Source organism: Varanus komodoensis, unplaced genomic scaffold, assembly GCF_004798865.1.
Source record: "Varanus komodoensis strain SLA01 unplaced genomic scaffold, ASM479886v1 scaffold39, whole genome shotgun sequence".
Lineage (NCBI taxonomy): Eukaryota > Metazoa > Chordata > Lepidosauria > Squamata > Varanidae > Varanus > Varanus komodoensis.
Window position 1 is genome coordinate 5,024,399 of NW_025335922.1, and position 21,560 is coordinate 5,045,958.

Consider the following 21,560-nt stretch of genomic DNA (forward strand, 5'->3'; position numbering starts at 1 on the left):
GTCGTGACCCCGGAAGGATCCCCAAACCGAGGAAGGCCGCGGCTGCCTTCCCTTGGCGCAGGCTTTCTCCGGAAGTCTCGGGGAGCGGGGGAGGCCCGGACGGAGAAGCCTTTTGACTGCCAGGTCTGCCTGGCTCGACCCTCCAGGGAAAGCTTGAGGGCCCGATCCTTCACCCCCGGCTTCACTTGACCTCGCCGCCAGCAGCTGCTCCGTTCTGGTCTAATTGGGACCGCCGAAGCAGCCGCGCTCCTAGCAAGCCGCATAACTGCTCCAAGCTCCGGCTGGTTCTCCCCTCTCCCACCAACTCCACCTCCCTGTTTTTAAAGTTCACAGTGGACCTGGCTTTAAACTTCAGTGTTGCTGGAAAGCTGCGCACCTCTCACACCCATCGTAAAACAATCCCATTTTCTTCCGCAGGGTTGTGCCTGCGGAAGCACACCCCCCCCCGCGCCCCAACAAAAAACCAAGAAGTAGCACAGAAGGAGGGAGAGGATGGTGGTGCTATGACAAAGGAGAAAAACCTTTCCCCGGTGCCTCTTTCACGTTTAAGGAAAGACGCTGCCTCCGCTTTGGCCACGAAGCACCTCCTGAGCTTTCAGAGCTGATCTTGCTTCGTTGACTTCCACCGTCCTGCCACTAAGATCACAGCCCCGTGGCGATCACCGGACTCAGAGCGGTCACAGTGCCTGTGCCTCCCTTGGGAGCAAATCGCAGCCGCCCTGCTGTTGCACAGGTGGCTTCCCGAGATGCTCTAGTCCAGGTGCTGAGACGTGGGTTCTGGGCCCACCAACCCCAGGCAAAGAGTGTAAACAGATGTCGGGATTGCCGAGAAAGGGAAAAAAACTAGAGCCCAAAGTAGACTAACAGTGCCATCCCATATGCCTCTGTTCGGAAGTGAGTCCCATTGAATTGAATGGGGCTTACTCCCGGGTGAGTGGGTATAGGTTAACGGTGTTAAGGGCATTAAAAGTGAGCCCAGAGCAAGGAATGGCTGGGGCTTGCTTCCAGGAAAACACGGGGCCTGCATTTGGCATAGTAGTTGACGTAGAGCTGGTAATAGCAGGCCAGAAAGTTAAAGGGAGACCAGACTCAGAAACTGCAACTTTAAAAAAGAGATCCGTCGGGGCCACCCGCTGCCCGGGCTAAGAAAGCATGTCAGACGGCTAGCACCAGATCTGGCAGGAGACGAAGGGCCAAGATTTGCAGCCACGGTAGTTCAAGCAAGTTCCGGGTCTCTTGGCAAGAAGCGAGCAGCGACTAAGCGGCATTACCGTCCAGAGGGTCCCTAGAGCTGCAGCCCATATGCACGCCCCGGCCACCTGCCCGTTCTGCGGGAAAGCACCGGCAGGGCCCAGCTGATCGCCACACGCCCCATCGCAAGTCCTCGCAGTGGCGCAATGAACACCCCAGTGCGACTTTCCCCCATTTCCTCTTTGTGTCTCCACCGCTCGCGGGCTCGAGCCGAGCCCGTCCCCGTCCACGAGCCAAAGTCAAGCCATAGAGAGGCGGCGGCAGCCTCGCCGCCTTCTGCAGGCCGTCGCAGTCTAGCCCGATTCTGAAGGGGCTTCGAGCCTGCGAGGTGCCGAGGCGGGGGCGGGAAGGCGAGCCGATGGATTCGCGGAAGGGAGGCTGCCATCCGGGCGCCCCACTCGGCAGTGAGCAAAGCCCGCCGGTCTCCTCTGGCCCGCGCCGGTCCGTGGCTCGAGAGACAGGTCAGGGCTTGCAACGACCGAGTCCACGTCCGTGCCACCCAAGCCGTGGCCAGCCTGGGAGGGATCCCGAGGCCGCAGCAGCAGGCGCCTCTGGCCTCCCGCGGGGCACTTCGCCCCCTCCCGCCTCGCTCGGGCCCTTCCTCGCCACGTGTGGCCCGAGGCCGCCCGACGGCTTGGACTGACCTGTGGAATCCATGTCAGGTTCCTCGAGCAATCCGCAATGCATGCTGTTCCCATGGACAGTGCAGAGCCCCCCAGAGGCTTCGCAGGACTGCTTGTGTGGGGTGCTGGAGCTCCCTTCGGCTCAGAGGTGCAGCCCGAAGGGGGGAAAGGGAGAGGGAGCCTGTTTTCTGTGTGTGAGGGGCTGGGGGGAGGTGGGGGGAGAAAGGGGGTGGGTGGGAGAGAGAGAGAGAGAGAGAAGGGGGGAGGAGGAGAGAGAGAGAGGGAGAGGGGTTGAGAGAGATCCTCAGTAAATCCAGCGGGGCAACGCCAGAGCCGTCAAAATGTTTGCGGATGTTTCATGGGAAAAAGCGTCATTTTATAGGAGCCCTGATGGGAGAAATGTCATTGATAGGCCGACCAGCCTGATGAATGGCTGCTAGTCAGATGGGGATGTGGCAAGACTCAATGTGAACCCCATTGTGCCACTATTTTGAATAAGAAAAGCGCTCCTCCAGCAAAAGCGGGGGGGGGGGGGAGACTTCAGATCTACGCAAGCCCAGCGCTCCCCCCGGCTGCTCCCCCTCCCCACTTGCCATTAGGGAACGTTTGTCTTGGGTAAAGTTCCACACAGAGGCGCCCCTCCTCTCCCTCCTGCCCCCCCCCCCAGCTTTTGGCTCATTACAGCCTGGGATCAAAATGGGCTTAGATCTCGTCCTCTAGGGCGCCACTAGGTGCATGTAAAGACCGTGTCAGACGCCTTCCCCTCCCCGCTCTCCTGGGGAAGGACTGATGGAGTTTGGAAACTCAGTTCCGGAGCAAGGGGTCTCTCCCTTCTCTCCCCCTCTCTGCATGGCTCTCAGTGGCTTCAGACGTTACAGTTTTAGACGTATACCTAAGATAGGCATGGATGCATGTATCCACCTAAAAATGACAAATGTGAATTAAGAAACGAGTTCACAGACACCTACATCAACAAATGCACTAGCCGCCAAGCAAAGAGAAGGACACACTGAAGTGTTTCTGCTGGTAACGTGTGAAGAAGCCCATGACGGGCCTGTGCGTGCCAGCGTGTTTTCTTCTGCTCCTCCCTTCGCTTTTGTTTATTCGTTGGCTATCAGTGCTGGAAAGCGGGGCTGGTATGGAAGGCTGGAAGGATGCCTGCCCTGTCTTCAAAAGAAAGTTGAAGTCGTGGGAAGTTGCGAGTTGCGTGAAAGAAGCGAGCAAGCGGGCAGAGGAAGTGAGCCGCGGATTTTCCAGCGACTTTGCAGGCTTGCTTGCAAGTGCGTGAGGCCGAAGCGGGCAGAGATGCGGGCAAGGAGGTCGGGGGGGGGGGCGCGAGCGGGAAGAGAGCAAGAGGCTGGCGGAAAAGTTTGTGCGTTTCTTCTGAAGGCAGCTCTGTGTGCTGCGAGGGGAAGCAAGTCGCAGAGCAAAGCTGGGGCTCTGATAAAGTGGCTGGTTTTAGAGAAGGAAAAGCTGTGATTAGAATATGAATAGAGCTCCAGGAGAGGAAGAGAAAGGGGGATTACGGCTGAATTACTTTGACCATGGACAGAGCCAACGTCCCTCTCCCCCGCCCCGCCCCACTCTCGCTTGCTCGCTCGCTCGCTGCCGCCCCCCCTTTCCCCAAAAACCCCCACCCCCCCCCCCCCCCGCACCTTAGCACAACATGCAAAACCTCCCAGATGGACCCAGAAATTCTCCTAGCAGAATTTGTAACATATTCCCGCTTCCACTTCGAGTCTTGCTGGAATTTTGAATGGTCACTTTTTTTTTTTTTTTTTTTGCTGCTGCTGCTGCTTTTTCTTTTAACATAAAGAAATGGGAGGGAGGGAGGGAGGAGGGAGGGAGGTGAGGGGAGAATAAGGACGCAAGACAATGTGCAGATCAAAGACACGGGGCAAAGTTAAGTAGGAAAACTGAAGCTGGAAGAAAGAGTGTGAGGAGATGTCTGGGTAATAAATCCTGATGAGGTGGTTTTAAAAAAGCAAGGAAAGGAAGCAAGAAACCCCAGGGTCTAATATCACAGACAGGAGATAGAAAACATTTGCGATTGAGGTGGGCATAGGTGCTGGATCAACCTTCTCCAAGAACCAGAAGCGGGGGCTCAGCCCATCCAAGGTCCCTTCTGTGATCGGTGCCTGGCCCAGGTATACAGAGGCATCCTCATCCAGAGATCCAGGATGGAAAAGAAGGAAAGTCAGGGCTTAAAGAGGAAGATTTGTGACAAATAATGGAAAGACAAATAGCTTTAGAGATATTTTTCCCTTACATTCCTAAAGCACTTTGCATATAGTTTAGGGATAATCCAGGGTATGACAGCCCCTCTCAACTTGCTTGTCCTTGAGATGTGTTGGACTACAACCCCCATGATCCTCAGACAGCCTTGTAGTCTTTCTGGCTGAGTATGGTGAGGATTACAATCCAAGACATCTCAAGCACAACCAGCTTGGGAAAGGATGTTGTACAAGCAAGCAGGTGATAGCTCTCCATTTTGCTGTGCTTTGGGTAGCTGCTTCTTACATTGTCAGCTGCTGTTTTTGGTTGCTGCTGTTGTTGGACTGCCGTCTCCAACCTTGGAGGGGTTTTCTGGGGCATTCATCCAGAGGCCTTAGAATTGTGCTCCTAGTTGCATGGTGCAAAAACTAAGCAATCACTCTGCAACCATCTTTGGAATTGAACCTAGTAAGGAGAAGTGTATTCAAATATTATCTTCAGTAAAATCAAATTCTTCTCAGCATGGTGCAGCTCATGGAGTAGGGCCTCTGATGACAGCATCAAGAGCTTACGAGGTATCTTGGATTAGGAGAAGCTCAAGGTCTTCTTCCACATCTAGAAGCCTGGAAAGGGAGCACTGCTGTGTTCTCAAGTAGCCAAAAGAGCACTGGATGGAAAGCCTTGCACAACCATGGTCATAGTTAACATTTTTCTGTTGGGTCACCCTTGGAGCCTAGTACAGCTTCTTAAGCCTTGGTGGAAGTCCAAGAGCCCAGATGCTGAAAATGAGGGAGTAAATAGACAGGGTGATTACTATGGCAGGTGGGGTGGTGAAGCACCTGCCTGTGGCTAGCTTAAATGTCAATGGTGAATTCCAAAATGGAACAGTTTCACTCTCTTACATCAGTATACACATCCTTCAACCTGTCCTTAGGGTAGATTGTACCTGGAGCACCATGCCTGGAAAACTTTTCCCCAAACTTTTCATCCTTTCTGGGCAGAGCTAAAATGCAATTTCCTTTCAGAGTTTGAATGAGATGATACCAGTGTGTGATTGAGTGGTTAGATCCCCGCATGGCACCTTCCAGATGTGTTGAATTGCAGCTCCCATCTTTCCCAGCCAATACTAAACTCTCCTGCATCCACCATGGTTTCCTTTTTTTGGTTTCACTCATTGGTTTGTACATGCTGTTCAGCCAATGACGGGTAGATCATTAGGGCCACTAATATTAGTGCAACCTAGTTTAGATTAGAGGTAGTATCAGATAGGATGTTGCCCTATTTGCCTAAAGGCAATCACTACCTCTTAGTCCAGCCTTTCCCAATGTGGTGGTACCTTCCTGATGGTTTGGACTACAACCCTCATCAGTGGCAGCCAGCATAGCCCATGGTCAGGCATGATTGGAAGTGAAGTGCAAAACAGCTGGAGGACACCAGGTTAGGAAAGGCCACTTGCAAAGTTGTTGCAAGTGTGACATGAAAACGTATTCTAACCCAGTCTGAATCCTTGAGTCTTCATGGGGAAAGAAATCTAAAAGTAGCTATCATTTCTTGCATCATTCATATTGTTTCAACTGGACTTGTGATAATGCAGGAATGTGCAACAGCTCTCAAGTTGTTTTCATCTCAGCTTTACCCACACATCAGATAACTTGCATTCTTGAGACAGGCACCCTGTTTCAAACAATACTTCTGTGGAGGAATGCTTACACACAAACTTGGAAATTTAAATTTGAAAGAGAACTTTACTCTTTTTCAAGGAAGCCTGAAGTGTCATGAAAAAAGACTAAAGTTTATACTCACCAAAAATCTGGGTGCATGCGTGTGCGTGCGCATGCACACATGTTATATCTACATAAAATTTGATTAGGAATTACCTAAAAGAAGCATTTAAGATTGTTATCTCTTTGATACATTCTTTAACCCTAAATGTCTATTTGCTTATTTTTAAAATTTAATTATTAGATGGGCTTAGATTTTTCTATTTTGTTTTCCCTCCCCCCCCCCCCCCATTTTTAGGGCATACGTGTGAAGTTTTTAATGTGGTTTTTCATATTTATCTCTAGTCTATTTTTAATATGTTATAGTATTGTATCAGTGATATTTTTCTTTATTTAGTGATATTTTGGTAGTGACTTAATCCTGTTGTAAATTATGTTAAACACAATCAGTTGTTCTTGGATGTTGTCAGTCTGGGACATAGTTTAAATCTTTACTGACTGACCCTCCTCTCCTTTTATCCTGTGAAAAACTAGTTTAATTCTTCAACATTTATAGTGCTTGAGTTCAGGAATGCCAGCCATCCCTTTATGCGTGTGCAGTAAGCCAGCCTAGTAAAAAAAGTCTACTTGCAAAGTAAGGACAGCGCTATGGAGAATAATTTATAAGGGAGATATCACTTCCAGCAGCAAAATAAGGCTTTAACTAGGATGGGACATGAAATGTATTCAGCATCTCAGCTGGACTAACACTGTAGTGACCTTCACACTGAATAGCGTTTCTGGTAAACAGCTTTGCCTGGACACTGTGGAGCAATGTGATAAAGAAGCTGGAACAGGAACAAAAACTCCTGTTGCAGATTTTGCCTACCTCAGCTCCTTGTGTTAATACCACTAGATCAAGAAGTATTCTTCATTCTGTTACATCTTCATCAATGATCAGAGAAAAGTAATCAAATAGAAATCCAGCTGCCCTATTGAACTAATTGCCTAACTAATTAAAGGTGCAATCCTATAAGTTCCCACAGGGAAAAAAAAAAAGCCTGTGCTGGCTTGGGAATGCTGGGAGTTGTAAGCATTTTTTTTTTTTTTTGTCTAAGTTTGTATTGCAGATGTCCCCAAAAGCTGATGCATCCTGACTAAACACTGATTCACGTGAGTCTTCTGAAATGCCCATTTATATTAATAAATAAAATAAAATCTGGTTGGTACATGCTGGTTAGGGCTTCCTGGGTGCATCATCATGTTTTCAGAGGATCACAAACCCTAGCTGGTTCCATTTTTTCTGCACTGCAACATTCCCTTAATTACTATATAATTCCCAAGTTATATTAGCCACCTCTTCTTGATTGGTCGGCTGAGGTTTTGAGATATGTCCTCCTCATCCCCATTCTCACTGTACTTCCATGTCCACTTCCTAGCCAATTCAGCCCCAAAAAGGTCTTTTTAAACATTAAAATAAACATTTTGCTGTGATTCCTCTGCTTTCCCTCTGCATTTACCTGCTTTCTACCTGATTCAGAAAATAATCATGGTAATGGGCACAGCATTCAACCAATAGGAACAAAACAAGTGATGACGTGTGTTGCTAGGGTGCCATGGGTAATAGAGATCAGAAACCTGATGTGGCCCCTTCTGTTGCCACTCTTTCTATGGAACTCTATGGTGCTTTTTCACAATGTACATTAAAATAGAGCTCACTGGTCTGGATGTCAGAGCATTCAATCACAGTAAGCAGAAACCATGCAACAGACCATTGTTTCTCGTCATGGTTCCAGGCTCAAAACAACCCATAGTTCAGCCCCAGTGATATACCACAACTGGGGCTGAACAATACAACCAGTCTAATTTTTTAATGCTTTTCATGACACGCTAACCCAGTCATAGAATTATACAGCAATAAAGTTGGAAGGGACCAAGAAGGCCACTGGATGTCATCCCTGCTGTATGTAGGATTCCAAGTTAAGGCATCCTTAACAGATGGCCATCCAGCTGCCTCTTGAATGCCTCCAATGTGGGAGAGCCCACAGCCTCCCTAGATAATTGGTTCCATTGTCCTATTGCAATAACAGTCAAGATATTTTGCCTGATGTTCAGCCAGAATCTGGCTTCTTGTAATTTGAGCCCATGATTCCATGTCCTGTAGGAAAATCAAGAGGAGATCCTGGTCCTCTTTTGTGTAACAACCTTTCAAGTATTTGAAGAGTGGTATCATATCTCCCCTCAGCCTTCTTAAGACTAAACATGCCCATTTTTTCAGTCTATCCTTACAGGACTTTGTTTCCAATCCTCTGATCATTGTGGTCATCCTTCAACTCTTTTTTACTCTGTCTACATCTTTTTAAAACGGTGGTACCTACACTGGACCCAGTGCTCCAGATGAGGACTAACCAGTGTTGGGCAGAGGGGAATTAGTACTTCATATGATTTAGAAGTGATAGTTCTATTAATGCAAACCAAAATAGTGTTTTTTTGCACACACATCATATTCCTGACTTATATTTAGTTTGTGATCTACAATTCTGAGATCCTTCTCACTTATAGTGTTGTTAAGCCAAGTATCTCCCATGTTGTAACTATATATTTGGCTTTCTCTAGGTGCCAAATTTTGCATTTGTCTCTGTTAAATTTCATTCTCTTGTATCTATCTCAGTGTGTCAGCCCATCAAAACTGCTTTGAATTTCTGTTTTCCAGAGTATCAGTCAATGAGTTATATCCAAAGGGTCCCTGCCTCCAGTGGAAGGAGTCTTCCTGTCAGAAAGGCTCATTGCCATGGAGGCGGGGAATCTCTGGTGCCCAGTGAATGTTATTACGCAGAGTGTCTTCTAACATACAACTTTCCAGTGGCATATACATTCAACAAATTGTTTTATCTTCAAAACTAGGCTGTTGGATTCATAACTGCTCCTCCACAAACAGAAGGGCTCCTTCAAATGGTACAGGGAATTGGAATTCAACAGAGGCTCTCTCTGCAGGAAGGGGTGGGGTAATAATTTTTGCCAAGGTCTCCTTCCTTTTGCAGCCCCAGAATCATCTCATATACTGCTCTAGAATTTCCCCTCAACTGCCCTCTCATCCTCCCTCAATCAGATTTTCAGAGGCATAAAGGAAAATCAACAAAAAGTGCTATCCTGTGCTCTTCTCCAGGGAGATCTTCCAGTTCATTGAATTTCACTGTGCAAAACTCTGGATCCAATCCATGATTCTTCAGTAATAAACAAAAAGGAATTTTATTAAACTGGTTGACAATCCTACTTACTGTACTGAGAAAATTGCTAGTATTTGAGTGGCTGCTTTACAGAAAAATGAGTTCTTCACTTTTTTATGGAATTAAGAACATCTGGCTACATCACAGGAAAGGGCATATACGTTTTGAATGCTATCCATGGAATGCTTTCTTTTCTCTTATCAGGAAATGTTAATATAACAGCACAATCCTGTTCATGCCTACTCAGAAGCCAGTGCCATTGAGTTCTGTTTCAGGAAGTGCGAGTGTAAGATTGTGGTCCGAGGATTACATCCTATGGATTTGTTTAGCGGGCTGTAGGATTCTTTGGAGTCCCATCACTGTGGTTTTCTGACCCTGGTGCTTAGATTCCAACAGCAAATTCTCTGCCCCACATCCCAAGCATCCTGTATGGAAAGAACCATGTCTGCTGTCTGACAGTGGAAATATACCCCAGAGAAGCAGGGAAAGGGGTGTGCAAGGAGGCCGGGGTTGTCTACTAATGTAGAGTCTAACTGGCACCTCAGCTTCCTTCCCTTCCCCTCCTTGGTGCTTTATCTGGATGGCTTGCATGCGTCTAGGGGGAGGTGAGAGGACTGCACCCTAAATAACTTTGATGATTAGGCAACAGATGAGACTTTTATTGAAAATGTATCTACATTTTGGAAGGACAAGTTTGATTACAATAAAGCACTAAATACCTTCTTTTCCACTATTTACAGATTATGTTAAACCTTTGTGTGTGTTTTCCTGAGAAAACTTTATAAATAATGTTTTTATACTGAAAAGCACTGAGACATTTTCACTGACTCAGAAGCTTCGATAGGCTTACTGTTTGCTACTTTCTTGTAAACTAAAAGCTGTGACTTTCTTTATGGAATGACTCCGTCTCACATTTGGTCTTCCTCTCTTCCTCTGCCTTTGACTTTGCTTAATATTACTGCCTTCTCCAGTGAGTCTTGCCTTTTCATGATGTGCCAGAAGTATGACAGCTTCAAATTAGTTGTGTGTGCTTCCAGGGAAAATTCTGGCTTGATTTGATCTAGCACCCACTTGTTCATCTTTCAGTTCAGGGTATTTACAAAGCTCTCCTCCAGTGCCATGTTTTGAATCCATCAGTTTTCTCCCTGTCAGCTTTCCTCACAGTTCAGCTTTCACACCCACACATAGTGATTGAGAATACAATCGTGTGGATGATCTTGGGCTTAGTCTCTAGTAACACATCCTTACACTTGATCTTTTCTAGTTTCTTCATTGCTGCCCTTCCAAGTCTCAGTCAACTTCTAATATCTTGACTGCAGTCTCCATTTAAGTTGATGATTGAGCCAAGTTATACAAAATCTTTCAGTTTCTTCATTGGTGAAGAATGACACACAAAATTGTGTAAATCTGTCATTATGATTAGTTTTTATTTTCAAATGCAGTCCTGTTTTTGCACTTTCTTCTTTCATCAGGAATTTTTTTTGAATCATTGCTTTTCTGCTAGTAATCTGGTATCATCTGCATATCTTACATTATTGATGAATCTTCCACAATTTTCACTCCTCCCTCTGATCCTAATCCAATTATATATATGATATGTTCTGCAATACACCCTTATTTGATGCCTTTGCCTACAGGAAATCATTCTTTTTCTCCATATTCTGTCCTAACACTGGCTTCTTGTCCATGGCACGGGTTAATACACATTAAGACAATCAAGTGCTAAGGCACACCCACTTCCTTACAGGATCAGCCATTGCTTCTCATGATCCACTGTCAAAAACCTTGCTGTAGTTTATGAAGCATAGACCGATTTCTTCTGAAATTCTTTGGTGTGTTCCAGTAACCAACATATATTTGCAGCATGATCTTGTCTGGATCTTCCTTTTTAGAAGCCACCTTGAATGTCAGGCATTTCTTGCTCCCTATAGGGTAAAATCTTTTGTTCCAACACCTTGAGTATCATTTTGCTTCCATGGGAAATTAGTGCAATGGTCCTATAGTTGCTGCACTCCTTAACTTCTCCTTTCTTGGGGAATGAAACCTATATTGAATGTTTTCAGTTTGTATTGTTTTGTTTTCCATATTTGTTAGCATATTCTTGTTAGGCTTCAGGTCAATTCTGTTTCTGCAGCAATAGTACCAATAGTTCTACTGGTACCCTATCTACTCTGGGTGCTTTATTGCTTCCAAGTGCTTTTAGAGCAGCATTCACTTCATTTACTAATATTGCAGGTTATTTCTCATAGGATTCCTCTAATCTTCTGGCACTATCTTTTGTTTCATTTTGAATTTTTTCATCATCATTTTTCATGGTAAGAAATATTCAGAAGACATTTACCATTTCCTTCTTCTGTACTGTACTAACCAGAATTATCTCGAGCATCACTGCTGTTGTCTGTGAAAGAACCTCCACCAGGGTTGCCTTCAACAACCGCTATTCCCCAGTAGTTGCTCTTCTAGAGTTCCTATCCTTGCATCATCATTAGAGATATCCATTCTCTTTTGTTGATGTGACCACTATAGCTTAAGCAGGTGAATGCATCTCGGTCTGGTATCTCAATTTTGACCATTCTGCCTTGGGTGACACTGCTAGAAGACCAAGCTAGTACGAGAGTCTGGCCTCTTGTTGGCATTGCTCTTCATATCTCTGACACTCTTAAAACTCCTCGCCATATTAAGGTGTGCATTCATGAGGGAGATGTTACTAGTACTGTCTGATAAGAGATGGGGGAATGTATAAAGCTTGTTGTTCCTTGGATCTTCATTATCCACTAAGCTGCATTTCATTTTTATCTTGGATGGCCTTTTTTCAGTCTGCACCAACATTTGCATGTGAATTCTTGAAAATATATACATTGTGTACATTTTTTCAAATGTATGCATTTTTCAAGCCATTTTCCCACAAAATAAATAGTTGTTATGCACATTCTGTCAATATATGCATCTCTTCATGCCATGTTTTTAACAGTGCATTTCTGTATGCTTATTTTTCTTAGATGTATGCATTTTTATAAACATTTTGTGCAACTCGAGGATTTTGATGTTTAACTGCATTCCAGTTCATATTCAACTTCACAACTGGCAAGTTTTCATTGGGATGAAAACAAAACATTTTTTCCACATTTTTCCTAGCCATGTCGTTCACTGATCACAATTCAAGTAGCATTCTCAACTGTGATAGTGCTAGCTAAAGGGAACAAGTATCAATAAAATGGAATCACCCTACAACTGATACAGTACCTTGATGACAGATGACTAGAATTCTCAGCAACAAATACGTAAGATCTACATGTTATTGCATTAAAAAGATTATCTGAATACAGCCCAGATAAAAATAAACATTCACGTGCAATTCTATTTTTATAGTCACAACAAATAAATTGCTTTATAATTTAAACTAGAAGGCAAGAGAAGAATGGTTTCCTAAGATCTGCTTTCCACTGGTCTTGGTAGAGCTCTCTCCTAGTTAAAGCCACCGCTAGAGAGACTTACCTCTGCTTGTAGTTGTAGATCAACAGATTACTATGCTATATGGCTGCATGTCATGTAGGTCTAAGGTAGGCCCTGAAATTCTTTTCAGTTATAGAGATGCTGGGACATCATGACTGCCCCCACAGGGTTTTGCAACAATATTTCACTGACAATCCTAAAATACCACTTCTGAGCAGGCCTTGGCAGTTGGTAGGAATTAGTGTTTTTGTGGTAGGTTCTCGCTTCCTGAGTAGTTTTCAGAACACCAAAGTGGTTTAGATTGTGCTCAAACAGATTAAAGCAACCTTCCTCAATCTGGTGCCCTCCAAGTAGGATGAACGATATTTTCCATAATGGTCATTAGATGCTTAATGACAAATGGTCATTAGATGCTTAATGACAAATTAACTTCAGAACGTCCAATGTACAGAAAAGGAGTACACATATTTAAGATATGCTCCTTTATCACTGCTGTTCCTCAAGACTTTAAAATGTTAAGGGCTCTTAATACTGCTATGCCATATGTTAAAACTATCTTGAAAAATTTTATTCATTTTTCCATTTCTGATCAATAACATTACAAATCAAGGATAGTGTAGAAACACTTTCATTTAGCCAAAATTACAGTTCAAACAAAATGCATCATTTGAGGCTCTGCAAAACTGTTCCTTGAAATGATTTCAATACTGTATTACCATTTTATGCACATATTTAAATAGCTGGTTGCTTTAAAAAAACATAGTTCTTACATTTCAAGAGGCAACTGAAGCTGCACAGTTGCAGTGCCGTAGTGAATGGGGTATCTAGCTTACTGCCACGCAAACATAGCTTGAGTCTTTGTGCTAACGGCCTCTCGGGTTCTCTTAAGCGTTGTCTCCCAGTCAAAGAGGAAAGAGAAAACCAATAAGGTATTAGGGGCCTCTCTGGTTTTAGCACTTTGGCTGTCACTTAAGCTCCTTCTGATTACATTTCCGTTTGTCATTTTGTCTCTTTGCTCCTTGATCATTTATTCATTGTACTTGGCCAATTTTAATCTTGGTATAATGTTCATAGATTGGAGTTCTTGGAATAAAAGTTTACAGGCATATGGTATGCGCAGAGAAGACACGTGACATGAAGACTTGCAATAATGACACCTAAAGGAAAAAAGATAAGAAGGTGGTCTGTGTACATTCTCATTTTTTTAAAAAAAGATACAAATCCATTCACTTAGTATACTTTGATATCATCCTTTAGTAAAACAAGTCCCAAACTGGTTTATAGTAAAAGTAATGCAATACTATACGATCAATAGTGTAAACATAAAATCAAGGGCAATAAAAAGCTCCAGGCAAAAATATTTGCCTGGAATCAAAACTATAACAGAGTCTAGGTGAACCTCCCTAGAGACAGCACCTCCAAAATGGCCCATCTCCAGTCCCTACCTGCCCAATACGGATGGCAGGGTACCTGGAAGACAGCCCTACTGATGACCTCAGTGCACTGGTATGTTGCTAGAGGAGAACAAATGTCCCAGAAATATTATGATTTAAAAATCAACATCAACACTCTGAATTGTGCTGGGAAATGGTCCAGAAGCTAGTTCCTAAATGTTGGAAAAAAATAGCTGCTCTGCTCCATGGGTAGGGAGAGTCCACAAGCTGAATCAGTCCACCAAAGTATTCATGCTCTCTTGATCCCTGCCATCTTTAAGAACTTGCTACTCTGTCCAAACTTACAGTCTTGTGTTCACCTAGACCTGTGCACAGGTGCTTAAAGATCTGGCCCTACAAAGCTGCATCTAATGTACAGTAAGATCAGGCAAACTGCTCCTGTGAAGGACAATGTAGATAAAGAACTGCATTATATTGCTCCCATTCAGGGCACTTTGCTTGTGAGACCAAAGAACACGACAGGCTCTTTCCCAATCAAGATCCCCAAAATTCTCTTCAACAGCAGTTCTCTTTACTCTTGAAATTCCTTCACACTAGTGGTCTATATGGATCTGAATGAGTACCTTTTATAGTCACAGTCTGAGTACCTCCTTAAGTACTATACCTAAATCCACTTCTTAAGGATAGAAGGACATGCTAAGTTACATCAACCAGCAATCTACTTTGTTGGATCAATTGTGAAATTGAAGTCCACCCCTCCCTAACTTCCTCTCCACTGGAGAACTTTTGTTTGCAAGCATTCTAAAAAACATTTGTTTTCAGAGCAGATAGAACTTTCCTGAATATTCTGTGCTTCCCTTCCAGTTCAACTGATTATTGCCTGAGATTCAATCACCACAAATATATTAAAATGTCGATTTTTGAATATTCCATAAGAAAAGTAAGCAAGCCATGCAATCAGACCTTTAGTTTTTACTGGCCTAAAATCATATAATAACACCGAAGAGATTCCAACTATTGATAACACAAAATTGGTAGCAAAAAGTTGGTGTCTTATCAAGGTTGGTTACATGTTTAGGATGACCCCTGACATGCAAGCCCCTGGTGGGCACCCTCCTATGCTGGTCTCCCATTCTAAACACAGGCAGTGAGGAACTTCCATGTAGATTTCCCACAATGCCTTGGAGAGACGCTATGTCAAGAGCAATGTGGGTCACTGTACGAAATTCCAATAATGGCTTCAATTTGCCCCCGTGGAGTAACAGAAAAAGTGTTCTGGGGAGCAAGCTGTGCTGGGCCTTGTTGGGGCTCCAGAGCTCCAGCAGCTGCCAGAGGATGCTAGGCGCTGAGGTGGTTTTGTATGCTGAGAATCTGAGAACAATGATGCCATCAGTGAGGCAATCCATGCGACTAGTAGTAGTCCTCTAAAACTGCCTTCCCCAATATTGCATTCTCCAGATGAATTGGACTACCAGTCCCATCCAACACCAGCACAGTCAATGGCTGAGGATGATGGGAGATGTGCTTCAATACATTTGGAGGACCTCAGGTTAGGGAAGGTTGGAATAAAATTTCTCCCTGATCTTTGTGATCGTTCTAATCTGCAGAAGGACTATTTTGTATGATGCACCCTCCTTTCCCCCATTCCACTTACACAACTGAAAAGGTAAAATGCCAAATGATGTGCAGGAATATTAGTGGCTCCCTGTGACTGTTACATGTGCCTGCTGAAGTCGTGTATTACCAAGGAAACCCTCTATCGGTGGCACAGAAATGTTAATTGTGGTATTGCAATTTAGGGGTGAAGAATGAGATTCCCACTCTATCTAATTTGTAAGCTGAATGAATGGCCTGACCTGTACTTGCTGAAGCGGAGCGGGAAGACAACAATACATGAAAAAACCTCCACACAACTATAATGAACAGGTTCTTCTGAGCAGGCCTGTCCTAAACCAAGGAAAAAGTTTACTGATTCAGCTGACCATGGTTTTACTGGGTGGGTCTGCACATCATGCCAAGCCACCATGGGTGGTTTGTTTAATGAGCGACCCATGACACTTCTGCCAGATGAACTTGGCTGCACTGATTTTTTTATTTTGCTCCCATCATTCTTCCTCAATTCTCTTGCTGGCTTCAGAACATATCTCAGCAACTTTCTGGCAGAATTAATCATTACCTTGGTCCCCACATCAGTACTCTTTCTGCAATTGGTCTACTGGGAATGCCGACTACTAAAAGAAAATCTCCCAAACCTCTGCATCAGATCACCAAATGGAATTTCAGAGCCCTTATAAACAAAGGAATGTGTTTGTCAGCTTCCTCTGAGAGGCTCTTTGGTTAGCCCAGCAAACTGCCAGCCTCTCTGGTCAATGTCCTAGTCAATTTCATCCTCTGTTTTGGAACTTTCCTTTTTAAAGTCTGCTTCACTTTATACGGAAGAAAGAGCACCCACTTGCAAAGCACCTTTCCTCCAGCTGCTTTCAGTTTCCAGCTCTTCCTTCCCCTCCCTACTTGTTGCTTCCCTCCACTGCTAGCTGTCACATCTTGATATTGGCAATTTGGGGGAACATAGGGCAGAAGGTGCTAAGGTGGTGGTGGCAGCACATGCAAGTTCTTTTAATACTTTTAAAAGCATGACAAATAGAAACCGTAGTATAAAAATGCCCATCACCACCAGCGCCAATATAAGTATATATTGCATGTCACTGCATTTCTGGAAACTACACAGGTCCAAATGGGAATTTGTAAATGGGAGAGGAGACTTCTGAGATTTCATGAAGGATAAGCTACTACAGTAATATTCTGCTTCCAGTATCAGGAGCAGTACACCAGTTGCTGGGGAATGTGAGTGGGAGGGTGCTATCGCACTGATGTTCTACTTGTATCAAAGGCAGTATAAAAGTTGTTGGAAAACATGAACAGGAAGGAGCTCTTGCACTCATGCCCTACCTGTAGGCTTCATACAGACAGCTGATTGGTCAATGTGAGAACAGAATGCTAGATGAAATGGACTCTTAATCAAATCCAGCATGGCTCTTCTTTGCCTTTCTACATGCCCCCCTTATGTAAAGATGGCAAAGTCAGGAAGAACGTTTCACTGGACTGCAAAGAAACAGGAATAGGGATTTTCTTCTTGGGGCTCACACTATTTATCCAAGTCCCCATCCTACTTTCCTATTATTTATGTAGCACCATCTATGAGAATGATGTTTTTATATAGTATAAAATGATAGGTCCCTGCCCCAAGGGGCTTGTAATTTAAGAGAGAAGGAGGCGGCAGAAACGGAGGCGGGGTAAACAAGGGGAGAATGTGTGTTTACTTAAAGTAAATTGAGAAGAAGAGGGAAGGATGAAAGAAATTAAGGAATAAATACTATGTAGCCATGGTCCCAGTGAAGGGGTGCACTAGTTGTTCTCTCTCCCTCATTCCCTCTCCCTCTCCATTCTATATGATGTCTTTTTATATTTGTATTGTTGTATTTTAGTAGTTTAAATATTTTTTAAAAATCAAGTAAATAAAGCTTAAGTTTGGCTGCAATAGAGTATGGGCACTAGGAGCTTGTGACAAGGCTTCCTAAGCAGCCAGATGTTTCACTGATCTATGAAACAAGAATTCCACTTAATACATTTGGATTCTACAATACATAATGCCATTGCACCTACACGCATTCAACAGACAAGTTCTTTCCTGAGCCATTAGTAATGGTGTTCCAGGTTGCTCTGCCATTCAGAATGTCCCAGTTAATATTGTTATTTTTAGTTACCAGGTGGGTTTCAGATGTTAATATTATTGATATATTTTGAAGGCTATATATTTGTATGTATTTAATTGTATGTATTCATGTTCTGTTAAAAAATAAATAAAAAGGGGGGGGGGGAGAATGTCCTAGTTAACAGATTATTGATGGCTTTCTCTTTTCCTCCTGGAGTATTCTTTGGAAGAGCACCACAGTAAGAGAATAGGTCCAGCCAGTGGTAACAGCATGTCCTTACTGAATACTTGAAATCTGCGGTATGGCAAAATTTAGTTACCTATTATGGGCTGTCCTGGATAAGATATCTTTCTTTTGCTGCTGTGCTCTTTCCTGGAGGATCCCTTTCCAAAGGCCACCAAGGTCATAATTCACTTTAAATCACACTGGAAACACCACCTGGTTTGCAGTTCTTGGACTAACCATAACCAGCCACAGCTAACACAGACATCTTTCCTTTCTGTTGTCCATGTAGTTTTTTACAGCCATGTGCTTCAACAGGCTTGTTTATACAGCATTTTCTCAGCAGAACTAGAATCACAGGCAAAGACCATTTCAGAGGTCTGGAGCTGCTGTAATTGCTTAGTTTCTATTGTGTTGATCATTAAAGGGCAGCTTCAGTCCCACTGTTGACAGACAGAGCACATAATCACCTAATAGCTGGATAAGAAACCCAATTATAGGTTATGCTCTCCTCTCAGACATCATATGACCAGAATTACAACCATTAAATGCCTTTTCAGCATTTATATAGTTTAACTCAAGAGTTTGACAAACTCAATTGCAAGTTATTCTCCAGGTTTTCCCTCAATTAAAGCAATCTTTTCCTATAGCACATGACCATAGCTACAGCTACCAGTTTTCTGCATAACTGAGATAAGGAACTTTCCCTGGAACCCAACAATGGACACAATCATGAGACCCTACATTTTGATTTTTTAAAAAACATCTAAGAATCTAGTTCTTATTGTTGAAAATTTGGGAATCTATTGAGAAATCAAAAGTAGCTCTACATAGGATTTCAAACCAAGATGTTCAAGTATCTTTGCTTGTCTACCATTCCATGACTACATAAATCTCTTCATAGCTTTCAGTAACTTTCCTCTAGCTTCTGATTACCTGTGCACTCCTTCTGGTATTACACCACATCTTCCAAAATATCCATATGCATAGGCAGGAACATTAAGCACATATATTGAACTTCTTGATATGAGATGCAGAACTGTCTGCTTCAATTTTATTTGCCTTTTGAGTTTGCTGATAAATAAATCTACACTGTGCATAATGTGAACCCTTCCTGCAGGCATAGAGAACCTGTGACCCTTGAGATGTTGTGGCCTACAACTCCAATCATCCCTCATCATTGGCTATGCAAGCTAAGGCTGTTGGGAATTGTGGATATGTGAGCTTTACTTATCTGACTCACAATTCAGGAGTGCCTTCTTGTCAGATCCCCATGTTCTTATTCTGATGTATTATCTATTCAGCTCCTTTCAGCTATTTCTGCACTCTTAGCTTCCTCCCCTCCCTTCCTCCCTCCCTTTTATATTAGCTTCCCCAGCATCACTGTCTGCCCTTGCTTTTTCTGGACCGTGTGTAGCATCCCTCCTCCCCCAGAGTCAAAATAACTTTTTATATCTCTAAATGAAGATACACTTCTTGCCAACACTGTATTACAAATGCCTTCCCCTAAGCAATTATAGGCATTTCACATCTAACAGCTTTTATGGGGCAATTGTCAGATAATGCTCTTTTATAAGCTTAAAAGATCTGATATAGCCACAATGTGCTTACACTATGCAAACCATGAATGTCTCAAAATGATGGAAAATTTTGCTGGATAAAAAGGAAAAGCCTTGCAAACAGGTACGGCCAATAAGTATGTCTTGATTCTATGACCTACATCTGGAGAGGGGAAAAGTCCCTCTCTCCCCTCCCATCTCTGTTATATCCCTTTTCTTTACTTTTGCTCTGCAAGAGTCCAAACAACTAAACAAAAGGTACAGTTCCATGAAGTTCTTTTGCCAGCCTTTTCAGTGTGGTCTAATTTGGATCTTAGATGAGAAAAGGACATTGACACAGCTGGTCTTCTCTCTTCTGAAAACACTGTGATAAGTCAGCCATTTGTAACATGGGTGATACACGCAACGGGTGCATCACACATCTTTGTCTCAATTCCTGCACTCAGCTGATGAATCCTTTTTGTTTGTCTAAGTTTAGACAGTGGGGATTTTTTAAAGCTAAAATGTTGGAAGATCTCCAGAGAAGTAGATAATCTTCTGCCAAAAACACAGGGGAGACTCTAGTTGCCTTTTAAATGATTTTTGTCCTATAAAGACATAATCCAGCAGCTCTACAGGAACTACAAAAACTTTACTAAAGCCCTGAGTAGGACTTTAAATCATCTTTGAGGTTTGCTTTGTAACAAAAACACAGACAGCACATCAATACTGAGAAGTTTTGAAAGGAAAAAAATACAGTGTAAAGAGATCTCCTTTTTCTGGTTTGGCACTGGAAATACTGTCTATGATGCAGATTGAAATGCATGAATCAAGTATTTGCCAAGCACCATGGAATGAACTAGTTGTGTATAGTTAAACATTCAAAATTATAATTTTTGTCATTTTTATTTCTGTAAAAAAATAAAGATCATGCATAAACACACATGCACAAACAACAACAACAAAAGTTTATCTGCTTACCAGCCAGAATAGCCTAACAATCCACACTGGCCACACACATCCACTTCAAATGCATCACTTGAAATCATAAGCCTTTCCAGCAATAGCATGCTGGCTCCATATCCTATCAAGCAGTCTCGTTCCATTTCTCCCAGACGTAAGCCTCCATCACGAGACCGGCCTTCTGTGGGCTGCCTTTGAAATGAACAAGTAGAACTGTTCAGGAATGCTGTCCCATTGGGATTAAGAATGTTTTTTTCTGCAGAGAACCACATTAGAGTATTGCAAGGTGTTTACATCCAGGTGTGCCTGCCCCTGAAAATATATACTCCATCCATCCCCAACTTGGCACCCTCCAGATATTTTGGACCAATTTACATCAGCCCCAGCCAGCATGGTCAGGAGTGCCAGTTGTAGTCTAAAAGATCTGGAGGGCACCAAGTTTGGAAAGCTACTATATTCCAAGAAAAGGTCAAGAACAAGGATTGGGAATGTATGGCCCTCTACATGTCACTAGCCCACAACTCCCATAATCCCTCATTTCAAATCTAGGCTATATGGCCTAGGATTGATAGGTATTGCAGTCCAACTTGTAGAGGGCCGCTTGTTCCCCACATCTGGTTGAGAGTCTTAAGACAAATTGTTACAGAATCAATGTAAATTCCACCTCAGCATGCAGATATCCCCATGTGATCCTCAGAGAATGAGGCTGACTTAAGAAAAATCAAATGTAGTAATAAGGGGTAGAATATATTTCTTGGTCCTCAATCACAGTGTTCACAAAAGGAGGTAGGAGAAATAAATAAAAATAAGAAGGAAAGCGGTCCTGTGGATCTGATGGCTCTCCGTTTACTGTGTGGATTACTGGAATAATAGGAAACATTCCCTAACTTTTGCAAAAGCTTTTAATGAGACCTGAAAGTAAGGCAAGGACACAAGGCACTGCTTCCTCCATTTCAATTTGGTCAACTCATCTGGATCCTGCATAAGAAAACACAATGCCAACTGAAAACCTTTGTTTTGACTAATCAATATTTTGAGAGGTCTGCAGCTTCTTTCTTCTCATCAGAAAGCCTTTGATGACCAAGTCTGAGAACAAACTGAGTTACGTTAAACAAGAGAATTATTTACTGAGGTTTTACAAAAACAGAGGTGATAAGCAAAAACAAATTCAAGAAGCAGTCCATTCTTTCAATAAATTTGTTTCTCCCCACACACCCCAAATTTATTGGTTGTCTAGAACTTGCAGTAAACTAGGGTTTGGC

At 43.3% G+C, this 21,560-nt stretch overlaps 2 protein-coding genes across 4 annotated transcripts in view; both read right to left on the reverse strand.

Moving 5' to 3' along the window:
- Positions 1-1,636, reverse strand: part of RFX4 (regulatory factor X4) — an 89,180-nt gene extending 87,544 nt beyond the window's left edge. Inside the window, exon 1 of the mRNA XM_044441067.1 lies at positions 1,324-1,636. Coding sequence (XP_044297002.1) covers positions 1,324-1,636 — 313 coding nt within the window. The remainder of the gene's footprint in view (positions 1-1,323) is intronic.
- An 11,133-nt stretch (positions 1,637-12,769) lies between these two features.
- POLR3B (RNA polymerase III subunit B) overlaps positions 12,770-21,560 on the reverse strand; it is a 67,080-nt gene continuing 58,289 nt past the window's right edge. Inside the window, exons 27-28 of one of the 3 annotated variants that reach the window (XM_044441188.1) lie at positions 20,317-20,490; positions 12,770-13,625 (exon numbers count right to left, since the gene is read on the reverse strand). In XM_044441188.1, the coding sequence (XP_044297123.1) occupies positions 13,496-13,625; positions 20,317-20,490 (304 nt within the window). In that variant the 3' untranslated portion in view covers positions 12,770-13,495. Of the gene's footprint in view, positions 13,626-20,316; positions 21,277-21,560 lie in introns of those variants that run through there. The other 2 variants (XR_006415786.1, XM_044441189.1) reach the window with 2 other exon arrangements.